Consider the following 26,628-nt stretch of genomic DNA (forward strand, 5'->3'; position numbering starts at 1 on the left):
TATTAACTCACCAGCCAAGGCGATTTTCTGGTTTTTCTATATAAAATTATATATAATTATTTGACACTTAGAATAGATTGTATTAAATGAGAGCAGCAATAAAACCAAAAACTAACTTCAAAAATGATTTTTAATTAACATTTAATGTACATAATACAGAACTGTGAAAATCGCATTCTGTGTTATAAATACAGAAGAAACTTCTTGATAATTTTTCTGAGTGCAAGATCCATGCACAAGCTCAAAAAACTGCTTACAAAAAAGTATATGATATGTTTAAGCGTGTGGGAGAGACTTGGGAGCATGTAAAACACAACTCCCAGTGTTCCAGAGCAAAAGACAAATATTTACTGGGAAAACAGTGACTTCTAGTGTTCTAGAATAACAGAAAAAGTGAGGACTGTCAAAATACAAGACATATTACAAATAAGTATGTACAAAATATAAGCACATGTAAGTTATAACATTATATCTAGACCTGTAGCTTTCTTATGAACTTAGCCAGATTGATTGCAATAAAATAAACAATATTCTACTTAATTAAGCATAAGAAAAAAGAGTTTTATGTAGGACACACATATAGACACTAAAGACACATACCTGAGATGCTATTAACACCTGTTGATTGATTGTATTGAAGTACACTATATTTTAGTTAAATAAGTCAAAGAAAATAAAATTCCATGCCCACATACACTAAAGAGCCAAAGAAACTGGTACACATGCCGAGTATCCTGTAGGACCCCGCGAGCATGCAGAAGTGCCGCAACATGATGTAACATGGACACAACTAATGTCTGAAGTAGTGTTGGAGAGAATTTACATGAAGATTCCTGCAATGCTGTCCATAAATTCACATGAGTACGAAAGGGTGAAGACTCTTTCTGAACAGCACATTGCAAGGCATCCCAGATATGCTCAATAACGTTTATGTCTGGATAGTCTGATGTGGTGGCCAGCAGAAGTGTTTAAACTCAGAAGCGCATTCCTGGAGCCACTTTGTAGCAATCTGGACATGTGGGGTGTCACATTGTCCTGCTGGAATTTCCCAAGTCCATCAGAAGGCACAATGGATATGAATGGATACAGGTGATCAGATGGGATGCTTACATAAGTGCTAACTGTCAGAGTCATATCTAGAAATGTCAAGGGTCCCATATCATTCCAACTGCACATGCCTCACACCATTACAGAGCCTCCACAAGCTTGAACAGTCCCCTGCTGACATGCAGGGTCCATGGATTCATGAGGTTGTCTCCAGTCCCATACATGTCCAACAGCTCAATACAATTTTAAATGAGACTCATCTGACCAGGCAATGTTTCCAATCATCAACAGTCCAATGTCAGTGTTGACAGTCCCAGGTGAGACATAAAGCTTTGTATCATGCAGTCATTGAGGGTAGATGAGTGGGCCTTCAGCTCCAAAAGCCAATGTAAATGATGTTTCATTGAATAGTTCACACGCTGACACTTGTTGATGGCCCAGGATTAAAATCTGTAGCAATTTGCGAAAGGGTTGCACTTCTGTCATGTTGAACAATTATCTTTACTCATCATTAGTCCCATTCTTGCACGATCTTTTCCCGGCCCCAGCAATGTCATAGATTTGATGTTTTACCAGATTACTGATATTCATGGTACTGTCATGATATGGCCATATGGGAAAATCCCCACTTCATCATCACCTCGAAGATGCTGTGTCCCATCACTTGTGCACCAACTATAACACCATGTTCAAACTTAACTTAAATCTTGATAACCTGCCATTGTAGTAGCAGTAACCAATCTAACAACTGTGCCAGACACTTGTTCCCTTATATAGGCATTGCCAACTGTAGTGCTGTATTCTGCCTGTTTACATATCTCTGTATTTGATTAAGCAAGCCTATATCAGTTTCTTTGGCACTTCAGTGTATATGAACATGGAATACATATAACTACACCCATTAATTAACAGGAGTACATTAGCAAATGGTATTTAGTTTTATTGTGACATACTCTGTTAATTATAAATTGCTGAGTAGAGAGATTAAATGGTATACCCTACAGGTTTGAGCAATATTCCAAATATTCATTAACATGGTAGAAGTTATGCATTATTTGTTGATCTTTAGAGGTTGTCATTCTTTTGATGATATCTGACAATACATTGAAGAGAGTTTTTGGTTTGTATAATACACTGGCCTGGTATATTGTGTTTGCATGTATGTCCCTTTAAAAATCATACCTATTCTCTGTTTAATGATAGCTCACCACATTGTTTAAAGTTAAAAAGTTCAATGAATCTTTATATACTTACTCACATATTTTATTTATTTATTTTTAGCTCTTTGTTTCAGAGATTAAATTTATGATACATATTATGATGTGAAATGTGTCAACAAAACAGACATAGAAACTGTATATAAGTATGTATTTTTGAAAAAAACTTCTGCTATCTGTGAGACATTTTATTTCCAAGAGTAGACTGTCAAAGCCTTATATAGCTGCATATTTCAACCTTTTTTTGTTCCAAAGTTAGACTTTTTAAAGAAGATTGCAGATCATTTTCCGCCTAGTGTTGCACTTCTGAATATCTCTGTTACTCTCAAACTTAAATGAACTGTTGATAACATATTTCTTATTCAATAATAAATGTACTGTGTGGCTGTGATTAATATTTCCAACTGCTTAAAGAGATTCCTGCAATATGTATACATGCAAACTTAACACTTCATTCTATTTTTTTTTTGTGTAATGAATACTTTTTGTGTAATCAAGAAGTTACCCAGAAAGCTCTCCACCCTGCTCACTTCCTGCTCCTGCCTTGGAGTACCACTGTTCACCACCTCTACAACAACTTCCAAATCTCCCCCATGCCCCCTCCTAGCTAAAAAAACCTGTAACATAGAACCACTACACTTACCCCACCCTCCAAATTTCCCTCCCACTACCACACAGAATCCAGAGCCTAAACAGACCCATAACACTGTCATGAACCTCTCCTCCAGAAGCCTTAGACCCACAGAAATATCAGTCCTCTCCAAAGGCCTCACATTTTGCCCCACTCCCAAATTCAATCATGCAGGACTTGTTAAAGTCCTTCTCTCCTTCTCCTGTTCCCTACAGTGGAAACACTTTTTTGCCATCAACCCTACCAACCAGACGCAACCAAAGACCAATGTTGAACCCTGCCTAACTCAGTTTACACCTCCATCCAACCGTGATCCACCCTCACTGCCCCAAATCACCCCATATTAACTTTCCAGAATTTCTTAATCTTGAACCTTGCCTTACCATAATTTCCCAAATCCCTCTACATGCAAAGTAACATTACATCCACAGAAAGAACTGCAGTCCACTATCTAAAAACTGATCCCGACCTACTAATCCTACTTGTGGGCAAAGGCTCCACCATTGTTGTTTTGAAGTGCAAGGATTACCTGACAGAGGGACTCTGCCAGCTGTCACATACTTCCACCTACAAACCTTGCCACAGTGATCCCATTCCAGAAATCCAGCAGGATCTCCAATCACTGCTGAAAACCTCAGGCCCATACTAAAACCTCTCCCCGGAGTCTATCTCTCTGCTCACTCCTACCACTCTCTGCATTCCTCTCTTCTACATGCTTCCAAAAGTCCATAAATCCAACCATCTAGGATGCCTCGTTACGGCCAGTTACTCTGCCCCCACTAAGAGAATCTTTGGTCTCATAGACCAACACCTTCTACCTATTGCCCGGAATCTACCTTCCTCTATAAAAGATAGTAACCACTTCCTCTATGGGCTCTCCACAGTTCCTGTCCCTTTAATACACAATGCCCTGCTCATCACTGTTAGTGCTGCCCCCTCTACACTAACATCTCCAATGTCCATGGCCTTACTGCTATTGAACACTATCTTTCCCACGGCCAGTTGGATTCCAAACTAACAAACTACTTCCTAGTCATCATGACCAACTATATCCTCACCCACTATTACTTCTCCTTTGAAGGGATTACCTACAAGCAAATCTGGGGTACGGCTATGGGCATCCAATGGCACCATTCTATGCCAACCTATTCATGACCCATCTAGAGGAGTCATTCCTAAACACCTAGGATCCTAATCCCCTCACTTGGTTCAGGTTCTACATTTACATCTACATCCATACTCCGCAAGCCGCCTGACGGTGTGTGGCAGAGGGTACCTTGAGTACCTCTACTGGTTCTCCCTTCTATTCCAGTCTTGTATTGTTTGTGGAAAGAAGGATTGTCACTATGCCTCTGTGTGGGCTCTAATTTCTCTGATTTTATCCTCATGGTCTCTTCGTGAGATATACATAGGAAGGAGCAATATACTGCTTGACTCTTCAGCGACAGGTATGTTTTTGAAATTTCAACAAAAGCCCATACCGAGCTTCTGAGCATCTCTCCTGCAGAGTCTTCCACTGGAGTTTATCTGTCAACTCCATAACGCTTTTGCGATTATTAAATGATTCTGTAATGAAGCGTGATGTTCTCCGTTGGATCTTCTCTATCTCTTCTGTCAACCCTATCTGGTATGGATCCCACACTGCTTAGCAGTATTCAAGCAGCAGGCGAACAAGCGTACTGTAACGTACTTCCTTTGTTTTCGGATTGCATTTCCTTAGGATTCTTCCAATGAATCTCAGTCTGGCATCTGCTTTACCGACGTTCAACTTTATATGATCATTCCATTTTAAATTACTCCTAATGCATACTCCCAGATAATTTATGGCATTAACTGCTTCCAGTTGCTGACCTGCTATATTGTACCTAAATGGTAAGGGATCTTTCTTTCTATGTATTTGGAGCACATTACACTTGTCTACATTGAGATTAAATTGCCATTCCCTGCACCATGCGTTAATTCGCTGCAGATCCTCCTGCATTTCAGTACAATTTTCCATTGTTACTACCTCTCGATGTACCACAGCATCATCTGCAAAAAGCCTCAGTGAACTTCTGATGTCATCCACAAGGTCATTTATGTATATTGTGAATAGCAACGGTCCTACGACACTCCCCTATGGCACACATGAAATCACTCTTACCTCGGAAGACTTCTCTCCATTGAGAATGACATGCTGCGTTCTGTTATCTAGGAACACTTCAATCCAATCACACAATTGGTCTGATGGTCCATAGGCTCTTACTTGTTCATTAAACTTCTGTGGGGAACTGTATCGAATGCCTTGTGGAAGTCAAGAAACACGGCATCTACCTGTGAACCCGTGTCTATGGTCCTCTGAGTCTCGTGGACGAATAGCGTGAGCTGGGTTTCACACGACCGTGTTTCCTAAACCCATGCTGATTCCTACAGAGTAGATTTCTAGTCTCCAGAAAAGTCATTATACTCGAACATAATACGTATTCCAAAATTCTACAACTGATCAATGTTAGAGATATAGGTCTCTAGTTCTGCACACCTGTTCGATGTCCCTTCTTGAAAACGGGGATGACCTGTGCCACTTTCCAATCCTTTGGAACGCTATGCTCTTCTAGAGACCTACGGTACACTGAATTACATTCTCTGCCATGGTTTCGACTACCTCTCATCGTGCCTTGAAATGAGAAGTGCCCTGCTCACTATCCTTTCCACCTCTCCTTCAGTGGTATTTCACCATCCACCAAACCTACACAATATACTTGTCCATCCCTACACAACCCCTGTTCCCAATCCCTTACTTCATGGTTCATACCCCGAAAATAGACCTAGCTGCAAAACCTGTCCCATATATCCTCTCGCCACGACCTACTCCAGTCTGGTCACAAACATCACCTATCTCATCAAAGACAGGACTACTTGGTGAAATCAATCTACAAGTTAAGCTGTAACCATTGTGCTGCATTCTATGTGGGCAAGACAACCAACAAGCTGTCTGTCTGCATGAATGGCCACCGACAAACTGTGGCCATGAAATGAGTGGACCACCCTGTTGCTGAGCACAATGCCAAACATTACATCCTCCATATCAATGACTGCTTCCAGCATGTGCCATATGGATCCTTCCCATCAACTCCAGCTCTTCTGAATTGCGCAGGTGGGAACTTTACCTGCAACATATCCTATGTTTCCGTAACCTCCTGGCCTCATCCTTCGTTAGTCATTTCCCTCACCCATCCAGCCCCCTCCCTGTTCCTATCTCAGTGCTACACAGCTCTCATTTCACCATCGCACCCAGTCTGTATGCTTCTCTCCTTTTCTGCAACCCCTCCTTTCCTACCTCTCACCAGCCCTCTGTCTAACCTACAGCACTTCACTATTCACCATACCTACCCTACTTCCCCTTCCCCTGCCTGCCCCAGCCTCCTACTTATCCCCACCCAGTTGCCACTCTCATCATGCACTCGTGCTGCTGCTCACAGTGTAGCCTCATTTGCTTGAGACTTCAGTCATGTGTGAGTGAGTTGAGTGAGGTGGCTTTGTGTGTGTGTGTGTGTGTGTGTGTGTGTGTGTGTGTGTGTGTGTGTGTGTGTGTGTGTCTGTCTGTCGTCTATTTTTTATTGAGGCCTTACTGGCTGAAAGCTTTATTTGTGACAGTCTTTTTGTGGTGCCTTTCTGAGACTCAGTGTCTTTGCTATATGGCGAGTAGAAATTTTCCTTTTCATAATATTGCTACATTCAATTCTGGATTTTTCATTGTTTGAATTTTACCTACTCCCCTAACTTCTTAAATCCAAGCCCACAGACCTCACCACTGTTCATACCCTTGTGGCTGGGGTCAATGTTTCCACTGGATGAATTTCTACCTCTTTTAACCAGTACCTCCAAATCATTGTACATTACCTCCCAACCAACATTCAAGACACTGCTCACTTTCTTTGCTGCATTTCTGCAGTTCTTGTTTCAGTACTACCAGATTCTTTGTTGGACGCTGTTGATGTGACTTGCTTATTCATCACCATCCCACATGGACATGGCCTTGTGGCCATACAAGACTACTTTTCTCAATGTCCTTCTGATCCCAAAGCCACCACCTCTTTCTTAATGCTCCTATACAGCCACATCCTACCCTTGATTATTTCACTTTTGAACACTGGAACTACAGACAGATCAGTGGTACTGTCATGGGTAGTCACGTGCCATACAGTCCAATCAACACCTAAAACCTCTTGTCTGATTTACATTCATTGATGAGATTTTCGTAATCTGGACTCATGCAAGGATAATCTTTTACTCCTTACTCCATAGTCTTAGCACCTTCTCCAAATCTGCTTCACCAGGTCCTTCTTTACTCAATGAGCCACCATCCTAGATGTTGATCTTTACTTCTCAGAAGGCTATGTAAATAGGTCGGTGCTGCCTGGGGTAGCTGTGCAGTCTGAGGTGCCTTGCCACAGCTTGCACAGCTCCCCCCACCAGAGGTTCATGTCCTCCCTCAGGCATGGGTGTGTGTGTTGTCCTTAGCGTAAGGTAGTTTAAGTTAGAATAAGTATTGTGTAAGCCTAGGGACTGATGACCTCAGCAGTCTGGTTCCATAGTAACTTACCACAAATTTCCAATTAGACCCATTTATGTCATGTGTGCCAGTTATCAATTTAGGCATCTGTCAACCTTTACATATCAAAAAGTCTCTTCCATATATCCACACCATCCATATATCCCACAATTGCAGTGGAAAACAGGGATTGTTGAAATACGTTGATAAATTTACCAGAGCATTAATTTCCAGACAATACCCTGTCCAGAACATTCATGAACAGATCTCCCACACCATCTCCTCCTCTGACTGCAGTAACCCTGTTAACTAGACTCTGATCGGTGCACCTCTAATCACTCAGTACCACTCTGGCCTTAAATAGCTTAACCACATCCTTCACCAGGGCTCTGACAATCCATTGCTGTGTTCTGGGCTGTGGGATATCATATCCAAAATCTTACTCACAAAACACAAAATACAGGTTTACCAGCCATGTGAGCTGCAGAATATCATTGTCCATTCCTACTCCAATCCCGCTTTCAATCCTACCCTACTTTGGGCCATTACGTTGTGTTCGATGCAGTTGCAAGACCTAGACCTGTCCCATACATCCACCTGCCACCTCCTGTCACAGTCCAGTCACAGGTATTTCCTACCTAATAAAAGACAGGGCCACTCATGAAAGTGGCCATGTTATATATCAGCTATGCTGCAATTGCTGTAAACCATTCTATGTGTGAATGTCAAATAACCACCTGAATGTCCACTGCCAAACTGTGGTAAACCAGAAATGTGACCATCCAGTTGTTGCATATGCAGGGCACCACAGCACTCATAACTTCAAAAGTTGCTTCACCATTTGGGCCACTTTGATACTCCCTTCCAGCACAAGCTTTTCTGAATTACGCGGGAGTAGGAATTGTCTCTCCAGAATATCCTGCACTCTCGCTATCCCCCCTACCCTAAATCTCCACTAACTAGTTTCCCACTTCCTCACCTTACATTTTCCTTTCTCCCCTCTATCCACACCACTCCTTCCCCATCCAGATCATATACTGCCTTTTCTCACACCACATCCCCCCCCCCTCCCCCTCATGTGGTCTCGCTCTTTCTCTCTATTACTCTCTCTATTTTTGTCTCTCACTCTCCCTCTTCCTCTCTCTCCCCTTCTTTTTTTCGCCCTTTTTCCTTACTCTCTCCACTTCCTATCTCCCTCTTCATCACCACCTTCCTCCCTCCCCTCCCCCGCACCTTCTCCCTCTCTGTAGCCCTTATTACACTCTAGCCTCTGTACTCCTTTCATCTTGTTGTGCAGCTGCTGAGTCATTTGGTGAAAGACCTACCCTGCTGCCCTCCTTTGTATTACATGCCCTTCCCTAGTCCCTCCCACCTTCGTCTGTACAAGCAACTGCCTTCAGTAATCAATATCCAATAATTAGTCTTGTCACTTCCATGAATGTGTATGTCCTGGGTATCTGTGTGGTTTTGTGTGAGAATGCATGTAATCTTACTAGTTGTCTTTCCATTATTGTGTGTATTTGCCATTCAGAAATTTCTATTAGAATTATGCAATCCAACTGCCATGTTAAAGTATTCTGTCATATACATGAACTTTTACTTTTTTATATTCACCACTGCAATCTTTTACTAGCATTTGGCCTACCTCTCTAATAAATTATCATTAATAGAAATAGTTAATATTTTCACAAGTAGCAATTATGTGAACTGTAGCTATTGCACTTGGTGACCTATTCAATTTGGGATAAGTAGAACCAAGTCTTTCAAGCCATTTTGTAGAATCAGTCTATGATGTATATATATATTTTTTTGTGTGTTCTCTACAGTGTTTATGTTTACATCACTGAGAATTACTAAACTAATATTAAGTCTTTTAAATGCCATTGTTATTCTCTTGGTATTGTTATTATACACCACTAAAAGATAGTGATGTGATATTGCAATACAGTCATCACAAAAATACATGTTCATGGCTGTTTTAGTATATGACTGTTTTAGTATATGTTACAATACATTTGTTTATTGTTTGACCATGGACTCTTGCTGATAATTTTCAGCTTACAGTATGGATGTGTCACTCAAAATGGTTAATAGAAGTGTATAAAAAGTTGAAACATACATATATTTATACTTTATATTTCAATACATCTCTGTAGATTTACTTTTAACCCTTACTTAATTCTACTGTAATCAGCATTTTTTTTCGAATAATGTAAAATGATTACTTTGTAAATATTGCAGAGTGATCGTTTTCAAACTGTGGACATTGTCGACAGGAGTGGCTTTCCTGGAAGCCTGCAACAGGTTGATATTAAGCGAATAAAGCTACCTGATATAGCTTCTCCCATGAAACTTGATTGGAAAGAGAATTTTTCAATATTCCTACCAGCACACCGACAATATGCGGCAGAGCTGGTGAAAATTTTCATGGGTAAGGTCAAATAGTAAATCTGTCAAATAGTAAATCTGTGTGTGAGGATAATGTAATCACAGATTTGGTTTACCAAAAGAAGAAATAGCTGATGCAGTGTTCTATCACCTTAAGTTGATGTGGCAGTGTATGTGAGGTAACTAGTGTAAATTGTGTCTCGTATATACAGGATGCTACAAATCTTTCATACCAGCTCTAATTTTTGAAAACAGTATACCTGATCTCTTTTTATTAAAATGTGTTTAGGCATATTGGTAAAACAGAATGGTGAACCTTTTGTTGTCTGAGGACTACTGGTAAATGAAAAGAACTCTCAACTTCCGAATTTCAACTTGAAACATAACAAATTTAAAAGGGTACTTTTCGGACACTTTGGTTACATCATCAAAAATTCCCTGTGCAAACCATGATTATTTGAGTAATTGTTGTGTAAATAAACAGGATCTTGTGAATGTATGTTAAGAATTGCAGTGTCACGGTAGCTTGTTTGATGCTTGTACTTACACACTTAGCACATGACATTGTGTATGCCATCTCATCTGGTGTTCCGAATACTCACAATTTTCAAAATAATTCAGTCGCTATATTCAGTCGCTGTTTGCAGTAATGGACACTACTTGGTTCTGGCCTGCTCTGATAGTTGTTCTTCTTCACCTGGCAGTTATGTGTGGGGCTGTAAGAGAGGTGGGGCTACAAGAGAGGCTGTTCTCCACTAACGTCCTCAAATCAACAAATACTCAAACACCAGTTTAACTTCTTCAACATCATAAACACCATTTCACATTAACATCTTGCAGAACACCAGATTAGTATTACAACTGCCAGAGTAGACAATGTTCTATATGTGACAGATCATTAACCAAGGTCCAAATCAACAAATCTGATATCTCTGCACAGAGAAGAAGCCATTCATGCATTGTCATCAGCAGAGCTATTCCATGGACTCAGCTCATCTTTGGAATGGCACCAGCAAGGAGTAAGCAGCCTGACATCACGGCAGGTGGCGATGTAGTGACACCCATACTCCTCTCCAGACCTATGGCTTCCATGGATTACTCTGTCTCTGCACAGAATTTCCCACATTTCCCAGGCAGTGGGCTCTCCAGTCTTTCTGCCTAACTTACACATTAAGAAATCTCCTGACATTTTCCATTGGGTAAGTTGAGCCCTGTGTGAGACATGCTATTTTTCTATGAAGGAGGCTGTGACACGACATATCCCACCATGGTGGCATGAAATGTCGGAATCATTGGTTTACATTCAGCTTGCATTGCTTCTTTTTAATATTTTATTATTGAGACTTAGTGTCACACTTAACACATGTTGTTTGATATTAGCTATGTTATTATATTCTTTTGAGGGCAAAAGAAAACTGAAACTTCGTTATTCCATTGTAATTTATTTTTACTTTTTTGTATACCTTTGCATACTATTTAGAATGTCATTCTTTAAAATTTTATTTTCATCTACCTATGCAAAGAAACTGTATGATGATGCATTCCTTTACAACATAATCTATAACTCATTATTCTCCTGAAAAAATCATCATTGTTATTAATGCTGCTCTTCCTGTTTGGAGGACGCCTTTATAAAACTGTCTCTTAACTTCGTTCTTGTAAGAAATGATATGTTACCTTCATTCAGAGAGGAAGATATCCCTCCATTATGCAAAATACCTGATGGGTCAGTGTTCTACATAAAATTCAATCTACTCCCTACAACTGTAAAGGTCAGCTCATCCATGAGTCGACCTTACCTAGATATAAGTCATCCCATCTGTGAGTCTACCTAGTCTTAAAAAAAAAGTCAAGGTCATCTCTTCTACAGGTTCACTATGCCTAACCCAGGCTGTCTCTGTTATGAGTCCACCTAGGCTATTTACCACCTAATCTTCATATATAAACAAAGATTCCAAGACTTAACAAGCGGGAAAGCGCCGGCATACAGGCACAATGAACAAAACACACAAACACACACATAGAATTACTAGCTTTCGCAACCAATGGTTGCTTCTTCAGGAAAGAGGGAAGGAGAGGGAAAGACGAAAGGATGTGGGTTTTAAAGGAGAGGGTAAGGAGTCATTCCAATCCCGGGAGCGGAAAGACTTCCCTTAGGGGGAACAAAGGACAGGTGTACACTCGCACACACACACACACACACACATATCCACCCGTACATACACAGACACAAGCAGACATATTTAAAGGCAAAGAGTAAGGGCAGAGATTTCAGTCGAGGCGGAAGTACAGAGGCAAAGAAGTTGTTGAAAGACAGGTGAGGTATGAGCAGCGGCAACTTGAAATTAGCGGAGGTTGAGGCCTGGCGGATATCGAGAAGAGAGGATATACTGAAGGGCGAGTTCCCATCTCCGGGGTTCGGATAGGTTGGTGTTGGTGGAAAGTATCCAGATAACTCGGATGGTGTAACACTGTGCCAAGATGTGCTGGCCGTGCACCAAGGCATGTTTAGCCACAGGGTGATCCTCATTAACAACAAACACTGTCTGCCTGTGTCCATTCATGTGAATGGACAGTTTGTTGCTGGTCATTCACACATAGAAAGCATCACAGTGGAGGCAGGTCAGTTGGTAAATCATGTGGGTGCTTTCACACATGGCTCTCCCTTTGATTGTGTACACCTTCCGGGTTACAGGACTGGAGTAGGTGGTGGTGGGAGGGTGCATAGGACAGGTTTTACACCGGGGGCGGTTGCATGGGTGGGAGCCAGAGGGTAGGGAAGGTGGTTTGGGGATTTCATAGTGATGAACCAAGAGGTTACGAAGGTTAGGTGGACGGCGGAAAGACACTCTTGGTGGAGTGGGGAGGATTTCATGAAGGATGGATCTCATTTCGGGGCAGGATTTTAGGAAGTCGTATCCCTGCTGGAGAGCCACATTCAGAGTCTGATCCAGTCCCGGGAAGTATCCTGTCACAAGTGGGGCACTTTTGGGATTCTTCTGTGACAGGTTCTGGGTTTGAGGGGATGAGGAAGTGGCTCTGGTTATCTGCTTCTGTACCAGGTCGGGAGGGTAGTTGCGGGATGCGAAAGCTGTTTTCAGGTTGTTGGTGTAATGGTCGAGGGATTCAGGACTGAAGCAGATTCGTTTGCCACGAAGGCCTAGGCTGTAGGGGAGGGACCGTTTGATATGGAATGGGTGGCAGCTGTCAAAATGGAGGTACTGTTGCTTGTTGGTGGGTTTGATGTGGACAGATGTGTGAAGCTGGCCATTGGACAGCTGGAGGTCAACATCTTGGAAAGTGGCATGGGATTTGGAGTAGGATCAGGTGAATCTGATGGAACCAAAGGAGTTGAGATTGGAGAGTAAATTCTGGAGTTGTTCTTCACTGTGAGTCCAGAATATGAAGATGTCATCAATAAATCTGTTCCAAACTTTGGGTTGGCAGGCTTGGGTAACCAAGAGGGCTTCCTCTAAGCAACCCATAAATAGGTTGGCATATGAGGGGGCCATCCTGGTACCCATGGCTGTTCCCTTTAATTGTTGGTATGTCTGGCCTTCAAAAGTGAAGAAGTTGTGGGTCAGGATGAAGCTGGCTAAGGTAACGAGGAAAGAGGTTTTAGGTAGGGTGGCAGGTGATTGGCGTGAAAGGAAGTGCTCCATTGCAGTGAGGCCATGGACGTGCAGGATATTTGTGTATAGGGAAATGGCATCAATGGTTACAAGGATGGTTTCCGGGGGTAACAGACTGGGTATGGATTCCAGGCATTCGAGAAAGTGGTTGGTGTCTTTGATGAAGGATGGGAGACTGCATGTAATGGGTTGAAGGTGTTGATCTACGGAGGCAGAGATACGTTCTGTGGGGGCTTGGTAACCAGCTACAATGGGGCGGCCAGGATGTTTGGGTTTGTGAATTTTAGGAAGTAGGTAGAAGGTAGGAGTGCGAGGTGTCGGTGGGGTCAGGAGTTTGATGGAGTCAGGTGAAAGGTTTTGTAGGGGGCCTAAGGTTCTGAGGATTCCTTGAAGCTCTGCCTGGACATCAGGAATGGGATTACCTTGGCAAACTTTGTATGTAGAGTTGTCTGAAAGCTGACGCAGTCCCTCAGCCACATACTCCCGACAATCAAGTACCACGGTCATGGAACCCTTGTCAGCCGGAAGAATGATGATGGATCGGTCAGCTTTCAGATCACGGATAGCCTGGGCTTCAGCTGTGGTGATGTTGGGAGTAGAATTAAGGTTTTTCAAGAAAGATTGAGAGGCAAGGCTGGAAGTGAGAAATTCCTGGAAGGTTTGGAGAGGGTGATTTTGAGGAAGAGGAGGTGGGTCCCGCTGTGATGGAGGACGGAACTGTTCCAGGCAGGGTTCAATTTGGATAGTGTCTTGTGGAGGACAAACATGCCTTCACCCTAGCCAGATTACGCTCCCATATTTTATTTACTCAGGCTTGTCTGACATTTGGCATTACCCCCAAAGTCCTCACACTTAAAGTTCCCATCTCTGGCTGCAATTCTTCTTTCCATCAGTCCTTATACCAGTACCAAACAGCACAATTCATAGCCCTCACCCGCCTAATCCTTCGCCATTGCACACAGACCCAGTCTCTCCCATCTACTAAATCTCCCACTTCCAGCTCCACTCCCCCCAACACCTCAAAATTCTAGTCAACACAATCTGGAACCACAACACCTCAATTCAGTAGTTAACCTTTCCTCCAAACCCCTCTCCCAATCCGAAACCTCTGTCCTATCCAAAGGCCTCACCTTCAGCCCCACTCCCAGGTTCAACCAAACTGCCCTTGTCAAAGCTTTACTGTCCTACACTCGTAGTCTCTGCTGGAAATATCACTTTGCCATGAAGAAAAATAATCCTGATCCCACTCCTAATGATCCAACTCCCCAAGACACTATCCAAATTGAACCCTGCCTGGAACAGTTCCGTCCTCCATCACAGTGGGACCCACCTCCTCTTCCTCAAAATCACCCTCTCCAAACCTTCCAGGAATTTCTCACTTCCAGCCTTGCCTCTCAAACTTTCTTGAAAAACCTTAATCCTACTCCCAACATCACCACAGCCGAAGCCCAGGCTATCCGTGATCTGAAAGCTGACCGATCCATCATCATTCTTCCGGCTGACAAGGGTTCCACGACCGTGGTACTTGATCGTCAGGAGTATGTGGCTGAGGGACTGCGTCAGCTTTCAGACGACTCTACATACAAAGTTTGCCAAGGTAATCCCATTCCTGATGTCCAGGCAGAGCTTCAAGGAATCCTCAGAACCTTAGGCCCCCAACAAAACCTTTCACCTGACTCCATCAAACTCCTGACCCCACCGACACCTCGCACTCCTACCTTCTACCTACTTCCTAAAATTCACAAACCCAAACATCCTGGCCGCCCCATTGTAGCTGGTTACCAAGCCCCCACAGAATGTATCTCTGCCTCCGTAGATCAACACCTTCAACCCATTGCATGCAGTCTCCCATCCTTCATCAAAGACACCAACCACTTTCTCGAACGCCTGGAATCCGTACCCAGTCTGTTACCCCCGGAAAACATCCTTGTAACCATTGATATCACTTCCCTATACACAAATATCCTGCACGTCCATGGCCTCACTGCAATGGAGCACTTCCTTTCACGCCGATCACCTGCCACCCTACCTAAAACCTCTTTCCTCGTCACCTTAGCCAGCTTCATCCTGACCCACAACTTCTTCACTTTTGAAGGCCAGACACCAACAATTAAAGGGAACAGCCATGGGTACCAGGATGGCCCCCTCATATGCCAACCTACTTATGGGGCGCTTAGAGGAAGCCTTCTTGGTTACCCAAGCCTGCCAACCCAAACTTTGGTACAGATTTATTGATGACATCTTCATATTCTGGACTCACAGTGAAGAACAACTCCAGAATTTACTCTCCAATCTCAACTCCTTTGGTTCCATCAGATTCACCTGATCCTACTCCAAATCCCATGCCACTTTCCCTGACGTTGACCTCCATCTGGCCAATGGCCAGCTTCACACATCCGTCCACATCAAACCCACCAACAAGCAACAGTACCTCCAGCTGCCACCCATTCCATATCAAACGGTCCCTCCCCTACAGCCTAGGCCTTCGTGGCAAATGAATCTGCTTCAGTCCTGAATCCCTCGACCATTACACCAACAACCTGAAAACAGCTTTCGCATCCCGCAACTACCCTCCTGACCTGGTACAGAAGCAGATAACCAGAGCCACTTCCTCATCCCCTCAAACCCAGAACCTGTCACAGAAGAACCCCAAAAGTGCCCCACTTGTGACAGGATACTTCCCGGGACTGGATCAGACTCTGAATGTGGCTCTCCAGCAGGGATACGACTTCCTAAAATCCTGCCCCGAAATGAGATCCATCCTTCATGAAATCCTCCCCACTCCACCAAGAGTGTCTTTACGCCGTCCACCTAACCTTCGTAACCTCTTGGTTCATCCCTATGAAATCCCCAAACCACCTTCCCTACCCTCTGGCTCCTACCCTTGCAACCACCCCGGTGTAAAACCTGTCCTATGCACCCTCCCACCACCACCTACTCCAGTCCTGTAACCCGGAAGGTGTACACGGTCAAAGGGAGAGCCATGTGTGAAAGCACCCACGTGATTTACCAACTGACCTGCCTCCACTGTGATGCTTTCTATGTGTGAATGACCAGCAACAAACTGTCCATTCGCATGAATGGACACAGGCAGACAGTGTTTGTTGTTAATGAGGATCACCCTGTGGCTAAACATGCCTTGGTGCACGGCCAGCACATCTTGGCACAGTGTTACACCATCCGAGTTATCTGGATACTTTCCACCAACACCAACCTATCCGAACCCCGGAGATGGGAACTCGCCCTTCAGTATATCCTCTCTTCTCGATATCCGCCAGGCCTCAACCTCCGCTAATTTCAAGTTGCCGCTGCTCATACCTCACCTGTCTTTCAACAACTTCTTTGCCTCTGTACTTCCGCCTCAACTGACATCTCTGCCCTTACTCTTTGCCTTTAAATATGTCTGCTTGTGTCTGTGTATGTACGGGTGGATATGTGTGTGTGTGTGTGTGTGCGAGTGTACACCTGTCCTTTGTTCCCCCTAAGGGAAGTCTTTCCGCTCCCGGGATTGGAATGACTCCTTACCCTCTCCTTTAAAACCCACATCCTTTCGTCTTTCCCTCTCCTTCCCTCTTTCCTGAAGAAGCAACCATTGGTTGCGAAAGCTAGTAATTCTATGTGTGTGTTTGTGTGTTTTGTTCATTGTGCCGAGACTTCCACATGGGAAAAATATATTAATAACAAAGATTCCAAGACTTACCAAGCGGGAAAGCGCCAGTAGATAGGCACAATGAATAAAACACACAAACACACACACAGAATTTCGAGCTTTAGCAACCGACGACTGCTTCGTCAGGAAAGAGGGAAGGAAAAGGAAAGATGAAAGGATGTGGGTTTTAAGGGAGAGGGTAAGGAGTCATTCCAATCCCGGGAGCGGAAAGACTTACCTTAGGGGGAAAAAAGGATAGGTATATACTCGCGTGCGCACACACACACACACACACACACACACACACACACACACACACACACACACACACACACACCCACACCCACACACACGCATATCCATCCATACATACACAGACACAAGCAGACATATTTCAAATGATGTGCGTGAGTATATACCTATCCTTTTTTCCCCCTAAGGTAAGTCTTTCCTCTCCCGGGATTGGAAAGACGTATTTTAGTAATAATGTCTGCTGCTTGTGTCTGTGTATGTATGTATGTGTGTGTGTGTGTGTGTGTGTGTGTGTGTGTGTGTGTGTGTGTGTGCGCGCGAGTATATACCTATCCTTTTTTCCCCCTAAGGTAAGTCTTTCCGCTCCCAGGATTGGAATGACTCCTTACCCTCTCCCTTAAAACCCACATCCTTTCATCTTTCCTTTTCCTTCCCTCTTTCCTGACGAAGCAGCCGCCGGTTGCAAAAGCTCGAAATTCTGTGTGTGTGTTTTATTCATTGTGCCTATCTACTGGCGCTTTCCTGCTTGGTAAGTCTTGGAATCTTTGTTTTTAATCACACAAAGATGATGTGACTTACCAAACAAAAGCGCTGGCAGGTCAATAGACACACAAACATACACACAAAATTCCAGCTTTCGCAACCAATGCTTGCTTCATCAGGAATGAGGGATATGTGTGCGTGTGTGCGTGTGTGTGTGTGTGTGTGTGTGTGTGTGTGTGTGTGTGTGTGTGTGTGTGTGTGTGTGTGTGTGCGTGCGCGCATGCTCCATTAGTCTCAAGACTTTTAATTCTTCTGTTCATTACCTCCCCTGTAAAAGTGTGTAAAACCAGGTCTACATATACACATTGTATAAAAAGTAAAAGAAATATTCCCATAAAAGGACAATAAAAGTTGGAATCCTACATTGCTTGAGACATTGTAATGATACTGTACTTTTTTAGATGTATTTTAGTAATAATTTAGGACACTTTCGGACCATTGTCTTACTGAGGTTTCAATGAATTTCTCAATCTTTTCTGTATTATATAGGCATTTTTCCTTGCCTGTTAATGGATTCACTAGATACACTGTCTTAGGATGTGAAATTCCAACTATTTTATGAAGGCCAATATAAGTCAGAAAAAATTTACTCATTTCCTTTTTCAATCCAAAATTCTGTGAGTGATCTTTCACTAATACTAAATCATAAATACATAAGTCAGATGTACTATAATTTTTGTTAAAGTTGTGCAATCTTATATTTGCTTAAGTAAAATGTATGTCATCACTTCTTGCATATCATTGGGCTGTATTACAGTACCAGTAGGCAAATGAAACAGTTTCAATAGATGGTCTCTATGAAAGGTTTGCCTAAACCTTCAACAGCTAATAACCCTCTAGAAAGGTGTGGTAGCTCATTTAAAATTGTTTAAAGTTCTGGAATAAGTTGAAGCACAGAAGTATCCTCATCACAGCAGAATGTTTTTTTACACAGTATTCCAGTTACCTTCAGACTAGTTTCCTCAACAATCCTCAAAATCTCTAGCTGTTTTGTATGTCCTTCATGTGTAAAGCACATTTTGGAAATGATGTGAATTTTTCTCACTCATTTGTACTAAAGTATTGCTAAATTCTAAAGACTGTTCTCGTACCTCATTCCTCACTGTATCACATTGTTTCTCACTTTCCTCTACAGCCTTTTATTTATATGAATTTAATGATTTTTGGTAGTCTGAAATTCTATCACTTGTTTTTACTTTTGCTTGCCTTGATTCTCTAATATGGGCATCTAAATCATTTTCCAGTTTTTCTAAGTTGCCTTTGTATTTTCTGCGCTAGTGAACGATCCTGTTTTGGAATCGTTGATTTTCTTGATCAACTAATTTGTGTTATCATCAATTTTTTGCTTAATTATCTCTTAACTCATTTGTTAATTTAACTAGGAAATCACAGAGCCATACAGGTGTTTCTGATGCCATTCTGTGTCTTATTATTGGCATATAAGTATGAATATCCAGTATTCTCTTAAGAATTGTGTTTTCTTTAACCACCAAGTCTCCCACTTGCAGTATCACTTCATGTACAACTCAGTTTTTTTGTAAATAAATCGTGTGTAACTACTGAATATCTCAATCCATCACCCAAACTACTAACTGTACTTTTTTGGCACTTTAACAGCTCATCAGATGTGTGGGCTGGACTGTGAGAGCAGTAGGTTGTCCAGCCTTGGCATAGTGTAGTGAAGTCTCATAGTCACATGGCATCGATTTCCCAAAGAGTAATCAAAGCAGGGACAGCTGCTCATAGACATCAAGCTGCTTGGATGGCTGCTCATAATTTGTTGTTTTCCATTATTCATATTTTGTGAACTGTCATCTTTCTCTGTATTTTATTGATAATCCACTGTAGTTGGAGGGTTTTGCTGTTTTCTGACTGCTAACAAATAATTCTTCTTGACTTTGCTTTTCCAAAATAGAAAATTTTTTTGTACAGTGTTGCTGGTGTCTGTTGTCAAGGGCAACAAGTCTAACTTCTTAGCAAAATCTACATTTTTTAAAACATATCTTATTTTGTGTTAATCACTCTCTTTCCACTGCTCAACTGTTATTTTTGTCCTGTCACAATAGCCAAGTGCAGTGTTGCAATGGCTTTATTGATGCTTGTACTTACATATATAGTACATAACTTGCATATGCTGTCTTTTATGGTGTTCTGAAGACTCAAAATTTCCTTAAATTATCCAGAAGCTGTTTGCAGTAGTTGTCTGGACCCTCTACTCAGTTCTAGACTGCCACGATAACCATTCTTCTTTACCTGGCAGTTACACGTGGAGCTTTAAGAGACGCTGTTTTCTAACTGTCATCACCATATCAACAAATACTTGGATGTCTGTCTAACTTGTATATTCTTCAACATCATAAATAACTTTTACATTGACATTTTACAGAACACCAGGTTAGCATTACAACTGCCAGAGCAGACAGTGTGCTCCATGTGTCATCTTCACCCACGGTCCTAATTGACAAATTTTATATCTCTGCACAGAGAAAAAGCCAGTTATGCACTGTCATCTGATGACCTATTCCAGTGGCCGAGCTTATCTCTGGCATGGCACCGCATGGAGTACGTGGCCCCACATCACAGAAAGTGCCAATGTCGTAGCACATGTACCACTCCCAAGACATATGCCTTTTATGGATTACTCCATCTCTGCACAAACTTCCCACATTCCCCAGACAGTGGGCTGACTGGACCTTTACCTAACTTACTCATTATGAAACCTTACAATATATTACATTGACTAAGTTAAACATTGAGTGTGACATGCTATTGCCTACTAAACAGCCTGCGACACACTACAAAATACAACACAATAATAGGGATCACAAGAAGAATTAGTAGCCAGATACTATGTGGAAAACAGCCTTTTCTCATAAGCAGAGTTACAAAACGGGTGTTTAGCAAGTCCCATTTACTGTGTGTAGTACATAACAAATTAATCCTTACAAGAGGAAGCTAAAGGAAAGTTCTAAAACTGTATTCACGGGAAAACCAAAAAGGGTATTTTCAGCCATATGATCAGAAAGGTTTCCCTACTTTGTGTTCATTTATACTGTTCTTCACAATGTTTGACTACTAGTTTTCAGTAATTGATTGGTTTAGATAACTGTGTGTGTTTTTATTTTCAGTGTCAGTGAGGTGGGGGAAATGAGAGAGTGAAATTTGATTCTGGCATATAGCTTAACCCTTTTGAAGAACATCAATCAGTATGGTAAACTAAATGTGCATCTCCAAAGAATGCCCCACAACATTACATACTCACTGTTCTTAATTGACATGAGTAAGTGCATTAGTTGTAAAGAGAGCTCTCCTTGGAATTCATCTGTTGTTAGTCACTTTCAAAGCAAGATTTGGTAAACTTTGCAGAACTTAACATCAGATGAGGTTATTGTTACTGTATCTAGTTGTGGATTGCAGTGGGTATGAAGAATACTCTCCATGGAATTCATGTGCTCTTAGTTATTTTCAAAGCAACATTTAGCATACTTTAACATCTGATAAGATTATTGCTAATTTTCCTAATTTTGGAGGAAAGGGTGAAGCTCAAACTGTGAATATGATGTCAGCCTATCAATTGAGCAATCAATTACTTGCAGCTAATTATCTGTATTCTAGAACTTAAATCTTATTTGCTACAATCTGCTCCAAGCACCAATCATTCATATCTCCTTAGGCACCACGAGCAAGTTTTATTTCCTTTAAAAATTTATACAACTTGTATTTAGCTTTATTTCACTATAAACTACATTTAAATAACTATAAATGAACTGCTAGAACAGTTCTGAAATCTTGAGTCTCAATGTGTTTTGCCATTTATATTTCTGTCATCTCTTGTATGGTGATTGTATTTCGTAGGTGGTTAGTAGGCGCTTCCCTTCTCTTTCACATTTTGGAGAATAATAATTTGAAGCATACATGTACTCAAATACTGCACATTTTCCAGTATCTCCTATTATACCATAGAGATAAAAATGAATGCAGACATATACAATGTGCAAAACGTAAATTAGATGCTATGATGGATTTGAATACAGTGTTATTTTATGTAGGCACAGTAGACCCAAATTGGGTCTAATATTATTTGATTTATAATGAGATGAAAGTAAACTAAACAAAGATTTCAAAATTATTTATCTGTCTCTAGTCATTGTATTACTATTGTTGTTCTTAAAATGAAAGTTTCAGTATGGCTGACTAGAGGTTAACTTCTGTTTTCTGATTTTGTTAAAATAACTTTATTCCATTTTTTTTCAGAGATGGAGAATGTTGAAGACCTTCTATCTGCTTCAGTTTACTGTAGAGAGCGTATAAATCCATATCTTTTTGTTTATGCAATGTCAGTGGCTATAACACACAGAACAGATACACTGCACCTACCTTTGCCTTCATTGGCTGAGGTTTTCCCTGACAAGTTCATGGATAGAGGGATTTTTTCAAAAGCTAGACAGGAAGCAAACATCGTGCCACCAGGCTCAAGGGTGAGTATAAACCACATTTATTGCACTGTTTCATACCTTGGAACTGAATTACAGTTTAATGGTACTAACAATAAATTACTCTGGAAATAATGACATTTTTGTTGTGATGGACACCAATCTGTGTTTTATATATTTTTGTTTTCAAATAGGCAGATGGTTTCATCAGTACTTCTCCTGAATGACTTTCTACTTTTCTGTATGATCTGTAAGATGATTGTTGATTGTAAAAACCAGCCATTTCTGTTGCATTTTGTTCTGTTGTGCTAGTGAGCAAAGGGTTTAAAGAAGTTTGATTTAACTGATTCTTTTATAACAAGACTACTGTTCACATTTCAATGGTATTTTTGAATTACTATGTTTACTTATTATAAATGCTGAGTTACTATGTTTACTTATTATAAATGCTGAATTGTATGCTATCTTATTTAACCAGGTAATGTGATATAAAAGTTCATGTGACTTCAACATTCAATATGGATAGTGTTATTATTTCAAAAGCATGAATAATTTGTGGGTCTCCTGTCATAAATCATTTGATTTCCTTTTTGTTATTGATTTACGATAATGCCACTCTATCACAGTGAATGCTGAGCTTGATTTTGAAGGGACTTTAAACCTTAACTCTTCTTCCTTCTTCCACAATGAATGTTGTCTATTACTAAAAGCAGCTACACTCTGACCCCACATTGTATTTTTGCATGATGTTCTAATGCCTGTTAAATATTTTCATAGATTCTAAGTGAGAGTAAGAAGAGTTACAATGGAATTATTATTTATTGTAACAGCTAGGAATTTCCACAAGTCTCTGCTTGAAGTGCAGTTTATATATACTGGCATTTACATACGTAACATTTCTACTTTGGCAAGGCTGTGACAGGTAACCAGCCATAGCTCTGTAATAGAAACAACTCTATCATTTTCCTGGAGTAATTAATGAAAACCACAGAAAACCTAAATCACTAAATAGTTGAGCTGCTGAGTCATTGATGGTCACATAAATATACTGAGAATGTTGCTCTCTTTTGGACAAATCCTTCTTTAGAAATATGGAGTACATGTACACACACATACTTTCATATGCATACACTTGCTTTGCTACATTGTTCTAGCTGACTATACTGAGCTGCCAGCTCACTGCCAGTGAAGCCTGACAGGCAAAAGAAGGTGATAACCCTCAATTTAATGAGACTTGGACCAATCACTTTATCTTTTGTGTTTTTGAATGTACCACATGACCATATACAATATATTAAAATATGCTCTTGTGGGTTAGCATTTTGTCTGCCAATCCCTTCATATACTGATGGATGGGCAGTCCTGTAAGAAGGCGGAGAGAAGTAGGTTAGCTACAGACAATATCACGTTTTCAGGGTGGACATTTCACTCATCAGTGGAGTATGTACAAAGTACTATACTGAAACTTCATGATTAAATGCACGCATATTGGTAAGTACTCGTCAAAAGTTTCCGGCAGTTGGTTTCACAATGTTTATAGCATAGCTCTTTTATTGGACACCTTTGCCATCAGATATAAGATCTCTTCCTGTAGTTATCAATTTTAACAATTTTCTTTGAGGTATTTTTCCTTGTGAGCAACATCCATGACTCTCTGTCAGTGTACAATTATACCTCACTTAGCATAACTCTTACTGACTGTTGACATGCTTTTGTATGCACCATAAAGAGACTGCTGAATCTATGTGCTATGTGACATCTATATTAAAAGTAAGGTCTGTGTCTTGTTTCATACCGTAGTATATTTTTTCCCACAGTGTAACTATGTACAGATTACACTTACTAGATGCCTAGTTCACAGTTATACCTTTTACTCAGAAAATATGTTTGCCTTGGAACAGGTTCCTATTGAAATTCCAGTGGACTACACTGCCTCCAACCTTGATCCCGAACATCGTGTGGCATATTTCCGTGAGGATATTGGGATCAACTTATGTCACTGGTACTGGCATATAATTTATCCAGGTCAGGGACCATTTCCAATGAATGGTACAGATCGTGCTGGTGAGCTCTTTTACTACTACCACCAACAAATTATGGCCAGGTCAGTCTTTTTTTATTTCTTGTAGGTATCTAAAAATTTTCTCTCAGATTTGCTGCAAGACTACAAACTGTTACTTTATTTTACTAAAACTGTGTTTTCATCATTGTGCATATAAATATCAATGTCTAATAGAGTCAGTATGACATACTTTGCATTTCAGGGATCAGTGAGAGAATTTTCACATTGAAATGTATAATTTCATATGAGAAATATCTAATTATGAGCTACAAAAGTTAATAACCACTAAAGAAAAATAACAATATAGTGTGACCAGCAATTCTGCAATGAAGTGAAATTCGTCTTTCTTTTCTTGATGTGTTTGTTGATTTCTTAAGGGGCTCCAGAAAGGTTCATAAACATGAAATGTTCAACTTTTACTTTTTTGCATGTTAAAAATGTTCAAACTTTCCCCTTTCAGTTCAGAAGTCTGCAACTATTATTAAAATTTTTGAAATATGTTCTGCATGGGTGTGACCCACTGTGTTATTGGTAAACTGCTGTCAGATGTTGTACTCATGAATCTACATGCTCATAATGTACATTTTATGGTCTGAGAGAAAATAAGTGTTGTGGCTAGCCTGTGATAGTTCAATATATATCACTTGCTAGAATGTTATGTGTTTCATGTTTATTTACTCTTTTGTAATCCTGAAAATATTCATAGTGAATTCTGTTCATTGAAGTATCTGTTTTATTGAAGGATAATCATGGGTGAATGTGAAGTGACTAGAAATCCTCTGAAGGCTTTTAAAAAAAGGAAAAATGTTAGAAAGCCAAAGGTAGGTGTTATTACCATAAACAATAGAGATGATAACCAAGTTTGGGAACCTTGCCCATTACAAAGAAAGTGAGAAAGAAAGTACTTTATAGAGGAAGCTTGGTTAAAAGTATGAATGTTTTATGGCAAATAGGATGTGCATGCAATATTTAATACGTCAGTTCTCAATGGAATTTTTGCAAACTATGTAAGATGTATTCAGCATAGTGAAGTTGGTATGGAACTCTCTATAAAAATCACTAAGTCTTGCTGGTGAAATGGAACTGAAGCATATTAAGTGTTCGTTAATGACCACCTTTTGTAACAGTGTTTCAGTAACCCCAAATGAAGAAAATGGTAGCAAAATTTATGAACACAACATTAGATTTATTTATGCCTTGTGTACAATTGGTAAGCAGGTGCAGTTTTCTGTGGCATGATGAGTCTTCCCAATCCCCAAATGAAGTTTGTGAACTATCATAGATTTATTGGGTCTAAAGTAGAAGATGTCTGTATAGAATCTGTGAAGAAAGGTGTGTAAGAGGCAGTAATTGAAAACAGTGGTAGTAGAGACTTGATTGCACTATTCAGCGGTACTTGGCATAAACAGGGACACACATCTCTTCATGGTGTAATATCTGCCACCAATAAGTATGCAGGGAAAGTTTTACGTGTAGCAGTAATATCTAACCTTTGCTGGATTGCTTTTAAATCCTATAAATACACTCCTGGAAATTGAAATAAGAACACCGTGAATTCATTGTCCCAGGAAGGGGAAACTTTATTGACACATTCCTGGGGTCAGATACATCACATGATCACACTGACAGAACCACAGGCACATAGACACAGCCAACAGAGCATGCACAATGTCGGCACTAGTACAGTGTATATCCACCTTTCGCAGCAATGCAGGCTGCTATTCTCCCATGGATACGATCGTAGAGATGCTGGATGTAGTCCTGTGGAACGGCTTGCCATGCCATTTCCACCTGGCGCCTCAGTTGGACCAGCGTTCGTGCTGGACGTGCAGACCGCGTGAGACGACGCTTCATCCAGTCCCAAACATGCTCAATGGGGGACAGATCCGGAGATCTTGCTGGCCAGGGTAGTTGACTTACACCTTCTAGAGCACGTTGGGTGGCACGAGATACATGCGGACGTGTATTGTCCTGTTGGAACAGCAAGTTCCCTTGCCGGTCTAGGAATGGTAGAACGATGGGTTCGATGACGGTTTGGATGTACCGCGCACTCTTCAGTGTCCCCTCGTCGATCATCAGAGGTGTACGGCCAGTGTAGTAGATCGCTCCCCACACCATGATGCCCGGTGTTGGCCCTGTGTGCCTCAGTCGTATGCAGTCCTGATTGTGGCGCTCACCTGCACGGCGCCAAACACGCATACGACCATCATTGGCACCAAGGCAGAAGCGACTCTCATCGCTGA

The 26,628-nt window shown here is 41.2% G+C and overlaps 1 protein-coding gene across 1 annotated transcript in view; it reads left to right on the forward strand.

The window, feature by feature from the left end:
- LOC126325567 (phenoloxidase 1-like) overlaps positions 1-26,628 on the forward strand; it is a 180,408-nt gene that overhangs the window by 30,319 nt on the left and 123,461 nt on the right. Inside the window, exons 5-7 of the mRNA XM_049995261.1 lie at positions 9,668-9,857; positions 22,145-22,368; positions 24,225-24,427. Of these exons, the coding sequence (XP_049851218.1) occupies positions 9,668-9,857; positions 22,145-22,368; positions 24,225-24,427 (617 nt within the window). The remainder of the gene's footprint in view (positions 1-9,667; positions 9,858-22,144; positions 22,369-24,224; positions 24,428-26,628) is intronic.

Source organism: Schistocerca gregaria, chromosome 2 (genome assembly GCF_023897955.1).
Source record: "Schistocerca gregaria isolate iqSchGreg1 chromosome 2, iqSchGreg1.2, whole genome shotgun sequence".
In the NCBI taxonomy this organism is placed as follows: Eukaryota; Metazoa; Arthropoda; class Insecta; order Orthoptera; family Acrididae; genus Schistocerca; species Schistocerca gregaria.